At 34.8% G+C, this 10,747-nt stretch overlaps 1 protein-coding gene and 1 long non-coding RNA gene across 2 annotated transcripts; both read right to left on the bottom strand.

The window, feature by feature from the left end:
• Window positions 1–440: 440 nt before the first annotated feature.
• Window positions 441–797, bottom strand: LOC142223780 (uncharacterized). Its single transcript, XR_012718895.1, has 3 exons — window positions 721–797; window positions 538–636; window positions 441–462 (listed from the first exon to the last, which is right to left on the bottom strand). It is a non-coding gene; the product is annotated as an uncharacterized LOC142223780 (long non-coding RNA).
• A 6,275-nt stretch (window positions 798–7,072) lies between these two features.
• LOC142224584 (uncharacterized) lies at window positions 7,073–10,214 on the bottom strand. The gene is made up of 4 exons (XM_075294366.1): window positions 8,867–10,214; window positions 8,263–8,499; window positions 7,452–8,204; window positions 7,073–7,392 (listed from the first exon to the last, which is right to left on the bottom strand). The coding sequence occupies exons 1-4, from the start codon at window positions 10,212–10,214 to the stop codon at window positions 7,073–7,075; spliced, it is 2,658 nt and encodes an 885-aa protein (XP_075150481.1).
• Between the last annotated feature and the right edge of the window lie 533 nt (window positions 10,215–10,747).

The following is a 10,747-nucleotide window of genomic DNA, read 5'->3' as shown; positions in this document are numbered from 1 at the left end:
CTCTATACTCTCTCTCTGTCGCTTTGAATAAAATATCACAACATATGTATGTTTAGTCGAAATTTGTAAATTCATATATGTTGGCATTCACACATATGATTTTTATGAAACATTCATGCCCCAAACATAATATATTCTAACATATTAACATAGATGTCCCAAACATTTAGTGTTAGTTTAGGAACATTACATGTTTGCACTTAAATAAATTGTGTTTAAAAATTGTGCCCGAAACACATTTTGTTTATATCAGAACATATGAAAAACATATTTTTCTAAGAGTGTATAGTTACTTGTCGGTAGTTAGTAATTGCTTCTTCAAAAGAGTAATATTCTACGTTATTAGGACTAAACTAATTAATTTAAATTTCCATGTTTTCTATCCAGATAAAAGATATATTGAATTGTCCAATTTCATCGATTTTGGTTAACTTTTGTAGGGCGGATTTGTCTTATAAGCATCTGAAATTGCAAAGTTATACAAAATATAAGAAAAATATTATCAAATTCTATCGTTCATATTGATTTTTAACTTACGGTTTTCAAGAGTGTTTCCTAGAGCCAATAAGGATATCAGCTTAATTAGCATTAAACAGTAAGAATATTCAAAAAAATACCATTACAAGACCTGTTTACCTGCAAGTGAAAATAATAATTTTTAATAAATTTAAATTTTAGTTTTATTAAAAACGGACAAAATACCGTTTATAGAAAACTTACCACATTGAAAAATCCATCCAGTTGGTACATTATTGAAATCATATCCATGGACTAATGGGACGTTTTTGAAATTATTCTCAAAATATATTTGAAATAAAAAATGAAAAAAAAAATTAGACATAATTTCCAATTGTCATCGCAATTTTCATGATACGTTTTCTTTAATAATCCATTATAAAAAAATAATCTTTATAAAAAACTTGGTTTGGGCTATTCTCCATCAAGTTATATTTAAATTTGTATCGGAAGACGTACAATTTTACACTTTTCTTAGTAATTTATTTTTATTTTTAGCGTCTAAACTCGAACTTAGTACTCACCTGTAGGAATTGCTGTAACATAAAAAATATAGATTCAAAAACATGGTTGCATCTCCAACCTGTGATCCAGATGTAGAATAAATATAGATCATCCTATTACCACTCATGTTGTATATTTTTTATGTAAATCTATTAAAAATCCGCACTAATTTTAAACTATTAACAGAAATATACAGTTCCTTAATCTGTTATTTGTTTTTTATCAATAAAAAGCGTTTCTGATTACTCTAACATCACATCATTCACTTCTCAGTTTATAAAATGTTTCGAAATAAATGTATTTTCATTAATAATCACCAATACCTCACGTACAATTTTGCAAAATTAAAACCACGTGTGCACTTCATAAATGCATCAACATAACTGAATGCAACAATAAAACTCAAGGACACAAATAGCCATAAAGAAAAACAACTCCGTAAAGAAAAACAACTCCACACACACACACACGATCTCGCTATTGCAAGAAAACAACTCTCACCACAAAAGATACCAACAACACACAAGGAACATTCCATTGTCTCTAGAATCAAAACAACCAACAACAGCATAAATGACGCAATAACAAACACAAACAATCATACGAGATATACACAAAATGTCTCTTAAAAACTCCCTCACATGATGCACTCACATTTTCCAGTAGCACGTTTATTGATTAGTTTGAATTCTATCTATAAGTTAAGGTAAAATATATACCAAATCTATGAGGAATCTATAAAAAATGATATACACCCGGCAAGGATTATATTAACTACTTTTTATTCTACTTTATCTACAATTTTCAATGTGAGGAAAAACACTCCAACTTATAATAAAAAGGGAAATAATCTGTAGGTAGCCATCATACGAATCGGTAATGTCGTTAAGTTAATTTTTACTACAAAAAATTTTTTCCATACAAAATTTTTTCTTAGTAAATTGTCTACATTTCGTAGTAAGATTTTTATATTGCCCATGTATTTTTATAATAGAATCAACGATGCATTAACTACTGTGTTGGAAATTTATTTAAGGAAAAATCCTTCCCATTTCGTAGTTAGTGAACTAAAAAACATTTACTGAATTTTTATAAGTTTTCCTTTAGCTAAGTTAATTTTCGTTGTGGTTACGAAAAATGAACTATATTACAGTAAATTTGTTGAACTATGTGGAAGTCAAAATGGTCCTTAAATTTACAAGACACTTTTTTTTCTGTGTACAAATATTTATATATTAACCGATTTGGAGACGCACTGTTAGTAAATCATCACAGAATTTTGTGTAAAATGTGGGTATTTTGGCCATATTTGTATAAACCGGAAGAAAAAATATATGTAGGCGTTATCTGAAATCTGAACAAATTAGATCAAGATGACACACTTAAATTGCATATTAAATATATTCTCTGTGGAAACTATCGAGTCAATTGGAGGAAACTCCACAATTGGTTTTGAACGGATTTCAACCACATTTGGCACACTTAATTATACTATTAAATATACTCCTTGTGCAAAATTTGAAGCAAATCTGTGCAAAACTCTGGGTTTTAAGGCCATATAAGTGGAACCCAGACGAAAGATATATATGGGAGCTATATCTAAATTTGAAAAGATTTCAACCAAATTTGGCAAACTTAATTAGACTATTAAATATACTCCTTGTGCAAAATTTGAAGCAAATCAAGGCTAAACTCTTGCTTTAGAGACGATCGGACTTAAACTGCGCGCTGTACTTTGTACACAAAATTACATATACAGACAGACAGACGGACATCGCTAAATCGACTCAGAATTTAATTCTAAGCCGATCGGTATACTAAACGATGGGTCTCAGACTTTTCCTTCTTGGCATTACATACAAATGCACAAACTTATTATACCCTGTACCACAGTAGTGGTAAAGGGTATAAAGAGTTAATTTCACTTTGACAAAAAAAAACTTGGACACGAAAATTGACTAAATATTACAAATTTTTAATATTTTGTATGGTTTTTGTCAAATCTACGGGAATTGAGCTCCATATATTAATAAGGACATTTTTGATAGTTTCTTTGTTAAACATTTTGAAAGTTATTCAGCTTTGTTTTCATATACATATGTCTACAAGTGTTCAATTGGATTCATGTCCGGGCTCTGCGGAAGGTGAGGTTATATTTTTTGGTGTTGTATAGCAAGTATTCCTGAACAATATGGGACGTCTACTTGGGGTAATTATCTTGGCCAAACACAAATATTAAAAATTTGTAATATTTAGTTTTTAAACCATTAATTTTTATTTATTGTTAGTGTATATTTTTTTGGTAAAAAAAGCGGACATTAAGTTCGAGTTTTGCCGCTAAAATTATTTTTCATTTAAGCGGCAAAACTCGATCCAAAGCAACAATTGAAAAAGTTTATTTGATTTAAAATGAATTATTAAAGAAAAGAAAACGTGAAAACAAGGCCAATTTAGAGCGATAATGCCAACTTAATTCCGGCCATAAAGGTAAAAATTAAATTAAGTACAAAATTATTCGTTAATAACTATTCATATTTATTTGTATTTTAAAATACGAGAAATTTTAAATGCATTTAAAATTGTGTTAAATGCTAGTAAAAAGTAGTTCACGCCTAAATGTATGTGTATATTATAAAATTATGTATGTTTATACTCGACTTCACGTTCTTCTTTTGGTAGAGTTTTTGAATTTCTTCGAAAATTTCTAACTTTTATGTCAAAGCCATTTTTTTGTTACAAAATTGTTTTTTTTTCAATAAAAAAATAATATTTCATCCAAAAGCTCAGTCCATTTCGTTTATATCCAGCAATGTTCTTTTCTGACTGTAAATCTTTAATAACACACATTTCAAAGCTTCATTGTAAAAATTTAATTTAATAATATATACGAGTAAATATAAATACAAAAATAAAAAATTTGTGTTCGGTCGGAGCAGGGATTGAACCCAGGACCCTTTGCATGCAAGGGGGACATGCTAACCACTGCTCCACGAGGCCAGATATATGTTTCTGTTGAATAATGTTTTGTTTGCATCGGCTCTTGGGCGCTGCAAACTATGCTATATAAATGCAACTTATAACGATAATTGTCTATTGGTGATTATAACAGCTACGTAGACCAGTAATAGTGTGTTGACTTACAAATTGCATGGTTCCCCGTTCGATTCTCCGTCCAGGCGAAAAGTAAAATTAAAAAAAAATATAAAATTGAATAATTTCTTCAACATTATTTGTATTACAGAAAAAGGTGCAAAGAACTAAAAAAATTCGTGGAAGTGAAAATTATGTGACCATAATATTCTTGGGGAGAAAATTCTTCCAAGCATATAATATTTTTGGGCTCAAATTGCTTCCAAAGATATAATATGTTCGCATAAAACATAATAATGTTTCGGCAATATCCAATAATATATGTGCATCCTGCAAAATATTTTTGGAACATATGTTAGAGAAGCGATTTTTTTGAGGGTGTACATATATATTTACTTCATATTTTCCATTTCGTTTCACAATTTACTTCAAATTGATAGGTGCACAAATTCTTTTTGTTGACTGTATATGGGAGTTTTTTGAATTGCTTCGAAAATTTTAAACTTTTATCACCAAAAAATTCGTTTGTTACAAAATTTTTATTTTTTCAATAAAAAATTTATTTTTGAAACAACAACACAGTCCATTTCGTTTATAGCAAACACTGTTCTTTTCTGACTTTAGGTCTTTAATAAGACACATTTTACAGTTCAAAATTTAATATAGTACAATGTAATGTTGAACATTTTTTCGGAATCTTCCGAACATATCTGGAATATATGTAAAAAAAAAGAACAAAACAAGTATATACGGCCGCAAGTTGTATAATTGTATATTCCCCGACATCTTTCTCACTTCCACGAGATTTTTTAGTTCTTAGCACCTTTTTCTGTAATACAAACATTGTAGAAGAAATTATTCAATTTTATGATTTTTTTTTTATTTTAATTTTACCTTTTGCCGGACGGGGATTCGAACAGCGGACCACACAGTTTGTAAGGATCAAAGAAGTAGCTGATCAATTGCCCAAGGAAAAATAAAATGTTAATTTTGTAATAACAAGCAACAACCACCAACTTAATTCAATATCGCTCCCTGTTAAAAAGCGCTCCAAGCTACTAAACACATATATGTTTATAGGTTATTTCTAAATTAATATATGTTTGCATCCAAGCATATTATATTTACAAACATTTTATGTCCCAAACATAATATGTTCTAACATATTAACATATATGTCCCAAACATGTTATGCTAGTTTATGAACATTATATGCTTGCACTCAAAAATATTGTGTTTAAAAAATTGTGTTCCAAACATATAATGTTTATAGCCAAACATATGAAAAACAGTCTTTTTCAACCGTGTAGTGAGAGTAAAAGTGCAAAAAAGGTTATTTGAACTTCATGGAAATCGTGGTCGAAATAAGTTTTTATATTTCTATACATTTTCCAGACCTATCGGCTCCTGGAATTTGGCAAGATGTGCCTCAATTTGGACCAAGTTTGAAACAACCACTGTGCACATAATACTGCGAGCAAAACGAACGCCACTAAAAAAAATCGTATTGTTTTTCCTTCAAAAATCCAGTTTGTTAAGAACATTCAACTACAAAAACAATATATTGTTGCTTGGTACGTATAAGGATACTTATAGGTACCACGCCAGCGTCAAACATCAGGGCCACTAGTATACTAATCAAAAATTTTAACATTATCTGTATCCTATTAAAAATTAAATAAAACCCTATATTTACAACCAAATGTTTATATATGCAATTTGTGCATTATAGAAGAGTCCACCTACAGTAAATGATCGAAAAATATCGTAGGGATAACCTCTCTACCATCCTTTTTTTATTGTAGGTCCCACGGGACCTCATCACGCTGGTATCGCTTCCAGTGTTATCACATACACAAGGGTTAAGATACCTTGCCATCGGCAAGCGTTACCGCAACTTAAGTAATTCGATTGTGGATGGCAGTGTTTAGATGAAGTTTCTACGCAATCCATGATGGAGGGTACATAAGCTTCGGCCTGGCCGAACTTGCGGCCGTATATACTTGTTTTATATTATAAATTTTGATTTCAATATGGAATTTTTCATATTTTCATAAGTTCATATTTTGTTTCATATTAGAATAATTAATAAAAATGGAGTATGCTATAAAATAATCAATCTAACTATCTAGGTATTAATTCACAATTTTAAGATTAGTTCACATTCTTCTTTGTCGTTTATATAGTGCGTAGTTGTGCGATGGCAAGATACAAATATTTTGAGCCGTCGGAATGCCTTTTCGGTGGATTATGCCATCTTTAATTATTTTTGAATATATATCAATTCCAATGACCACATCGATTGGCGACGATTTATAGAATTTGGAATCGGCTAGCACCATGTTGTGGAAGTTTTCCAAAAGTGCTATGGAAATCGATTTACGAGGCGTTGAGATGGAAACTCTGCTGTTTGTTTTGAGGATGACTTGTAGTTGAATCTTGGAATCATGGACGGATACTAAAGTAAGAGGACAAATGGATTCGTCGTTAAGTGTTAAAGTTTTTAAACCATATTTGTCAACAATCTTGGATGATATGTAGCTGGAGCGAGCTCCCGAATCGAGAAGGCATCTCATGATATGGATTTGGTCTCGGGAAAGGATTTTGACCAAGATTGTAGGCAGCAATGTGATGGAGTTTTGTCTTATGATAGCGGATAAAGAAGTTTTTCTAACAATCGCGGTAGGTGGATTTGATGTACTTGGAATATTTCTCTTAGGAGAGTTAGCGGATTGATTTGAGGCTGTCTGCGACGAGGCCCTTTTCGTAATTGTGTTAGTTCTACTTTTGCGACGAGTCCGTGACGTTGTAAGTTTGGGATGTGAATGGATTAAGGTATGGTGTTTTCCATGACAAATCTTGCATCCTGTCCTAGTGAAACATGATCCCTCAGAGTGATTGTGGGCCAAACAATTTATACAATAGCCGTAGGATTTTACAACATATTCTCGTTGGTTCACATTCATCGAGCACAAAAATGTTGATGGATAGATTTGAGCTTTTGCCAACGGTTCAATAATGAAGTAGGAGCCTCACGAATATTTGGATCGATAGGTGCTAGTATCGGCGAACCGATCAAAAAATGCTCTGGTGTCAAAGCATTGAAGTCTGTCGGATTTTCAGACATTGGTGACAATGGTCGCGAGTTCAAACAAGATTCGATTCTGGATAAAAGAGTCTGGAATTCTTCAAATGTATATTTGGAATTTCCGGCAATTTTACGAAAGTGGAGTTTAAAGCTTTTCACTCCCGCTTCCCAAAGGCCCCCCATATGAGGGGCGCCTGGGGGAATGAAATGCCAAGGAATCCAGTGAAGTCAAGTCCAGTATGGGCAAAAGGACGGGCATAATCGACTCTCTCTGGGGGCAAAGCCGACATCAATTGAGCTTGAACTCTACGGCGATAGATCACGCATGTCTTGAATTTGTGTATAATAGTCTTTATGAGATTCTTCGCTTTGGGAATCCAAAACTGCGTTCTAACCAATCTGAGAACCAGTTGGTTACCTCCATGAAGAGAAATGTCATGAATAAAACGAATGAGTAGACGAGAGTATTGACTATTATACGGGAGTAGTATAGGATGTTTCTCATTGTATGACAAGGATGAGGCTGACGCCAGCCTACCACAAAGGAGTAAAATACCTTCCGAATCACAAAATGGATTTAGATTCAAAATCGGACTTGATTTGGATATAGGGTTTTTCAAATATAATGAATGGTACTCATTTGGATAATGAGTTTTCTGGGTAATGGATATGAGTTCGCTTTGGGTCATAAGAATTTCGGAGGGTGAAATTTTCGTGGAGGTGCTATGAAAACTAGCTCGATAATTCGGATGGGTGCGGAAATAAAACCGATACACATAAGAAATGACACGAATGGCTTTCGAAAAAGATGAGAAACGATCGAGGACATCCTCAAACTTGTCAAAATAGTTAAAATTAACTTGAATCGACTTCCTCTCCATCTCAATAACTTGTGTGTGGGACTCGTCGCACTTTGGCCACTCTACGGCTTCATATCTGAGCCAGTGAGGCCCTTGCCACCACAATTCGTTATCGCGAATTTCTTGGGGATATAAACCCCGACTAGCTAGGTCCGCAGGATTTAATTCAGAGGTGACATGAGACCAATTGGATGGATTGATAACCTCGACAATTTTTGACAAAAGTTGTCCAAAAACCCGGGGGTTTTGCCAACCAAGAAAGGACAATCGTAGAATCGTTCAATTGGGGAATAATGGTATCAATCATTTCCGCTAATAAAGCTGCCCCACATAGCTCCAAACGCGGAATTGACAACGTCTTTATGGGTGCCACTCGAGTTTTCGATGAAACTAAAGCCGTAGTTGTAAAATTGCCGGACTTTATTCGAATATAAAGGGCCGCTGCATACGCCTTTCCGAGGCGTCACAGAAGCCGTGGAATTGGACCTCGCTGTTTGGAATGTATTGAAACCACCGCGGAATTTTAATAGAATTTATATGAGGATAGTTAACTGGAACAGTTTCCATTGGGATTGGGTATCTGGGGAAATATTCTCATCCCAATCTGTCTTTTCTATCCAGATTTTCTGCATTATTATTTTAGCAACCACAATGCATGGGGAGAGCCACCCCGCTGGATCGAATAACTTTGAAATTTGGGAGAGAACCTGCCTTTTCGAACATTCGTTTGTCCCAGGAAAAGGGTCCACAGAAAAGAAAAAGGAATCCGACATTCCATTCCATCGAATCCCCAAAGTTTTGGCAGTACTTCGATCATCCAAACACAGGAAATCATCACTAAGCAAGTCATCGGGAGAGATATTCGAAAGGATCTCTTTGGAATTGGCAGTCCACTTTCTCATGGAAAACCCTGCTGACTCCAAGGCCTTTACTAACTCATCCCTGGCCTGCTTAGCATGGAGAATAGAATGAGCACCCACTAGCGCATCGTCGACGTACATACAGTTTCGGAGAATTTCACTTGCCTTGGGATAAGTGGATTTTACATCGTCCGCCAACTGCAAGAGAGTACGAATAGCCAAATAAGGGGCATAATCTTGGATAGGAAGGTCTGGATCGGGACGGAAAATGATACGCTGAAAGGGGGTATGCTTCGGATCGACAAGAATTTGGCGATACATTTTCGTAATATCACCATTGAAAACAAACCGAAAAAATCTCCATCTTAAAATCAGAATAGTCAAGTCATTTTGTAAAACCGGACCAATGTGCAACACATCATTGAGGCTTACACCATTGGAAGTCTGGAAAGATGCGTTGAACACAACTCTTACCTTAGTTGTTGTGCTTTCCGGTTTTATTACCGCATGGTGCGGTAAATAATAATAACCAGAAGCATCTATCGGATCAGGTAGGGATACTTTACCCATATGACCGAGCTGAATATATTCCCCAAGAACATTATCATATTCCGCTTTGGATTGGGGATTTCGCAAAAGACGGGCCTCATTTCTGTAAAAACGAGCCGCTGCATCTCCTCTAGACGAGCCTATTGAAATTCTATTTGGAAAATCATCTTTAAACGGAAGACAAACAATGTATCTTCCATTTGGAGCACGCCTTGTGGTCCGTAGAAATAAATCCTCGCAGTATTGATCGGATGCAGATAAAAATCTCTTCCGTGGGAGTTCCTCCACCTCCCAAAAACGTGAAATCTCTTTTCCCAAAGAGATTTCATTGAAATTAGTCAATATTGTGGAAGTTGAAGAACTGTCTCGAATGGGAATAGGACCGGTAAGGATCCAGCCAAACACCGTCTCCTGTGCTAGTAATGAACCACCAATCTGAGTGCAAACACCCTTTTGCATGATTGATGGGAAAATGTCCCCGCCCAACAATATGTCGATTTTCGAACTATAGAAGAATTTGGGATCTGCTAGCGGAATGTCTGGAAGTATATCGAGAAAATTATGTTCGATAGTGCTGGAAGGCAAACATTCCGACAAATTCGGAACTACTAAAGCAGTTGTCGGAATTTCTACACTATCATCTAGTGTAGAACCTAAAATAAAAGTACACTGCTTTTCCGCGGAAGCCGAAACGGTGTTGTTCAAACCAGTGATCCTTGCAGAACTTTTCTTGAAAGGAAGTCTCATTGAGTAAAATAATTTCTCCGATATAAAAGTGCCCTGAGACCAGAATCAACTAGAGCCCTGGCCCTGTATGATAGACCATTATAGGATATCCGTACAAGCGCGGTCCCAAGCAACACACCCCTGCAGCTTTCAGCAAAGCATGACTGAATCGAATTCTCTGAAAGGTCAGTGGACTGTATATCGGGTGACGAAAATGACGGGGAATTCGGATTTAATTTTGAGGATGCTGCCTGAGGAGTAAATGGTTTCTCGGGGGTCGCCTTGTCGATATGTAAAAGAGTATTATGCCTCTTATCACACTTGAAACAAGAGAACTTACTTTTACAATTTTTCAAAGTGTGGGCCCTAGAGAAACAATTTACGCATAATCCATACTTCTTGATTGTATTTAGGACATTTGCGCATGGTATGAGCCTCCTTTGGGCACATTTGACACTTCGGGTCAGTCAAATTATGTTGAAATGCACGGACAGTGGTCGTGCTCAGTTTGGCATCCGATTTGTGCATCATTTCCGAACTATGCCCAGACGGCG

The sequence above is a fragment of the Haematobia irritans genome, chromosome 2 (genome assembly GCF_050003625.1).
Source record: "Haematobia irritans isolate KBUSLIRL chromosome 2, ASM5000362v1, whole genome shotgun sequence".
Taxonomy (NCBI): Eukaryota; Metazoa; Arthropoda; class Insecta; order Diptera; family Muscidae; genus Haematobia; species Haematobia irritans.
This window is presented reverse-complemented; position numbering and strand designations above follow the sequence as displayed.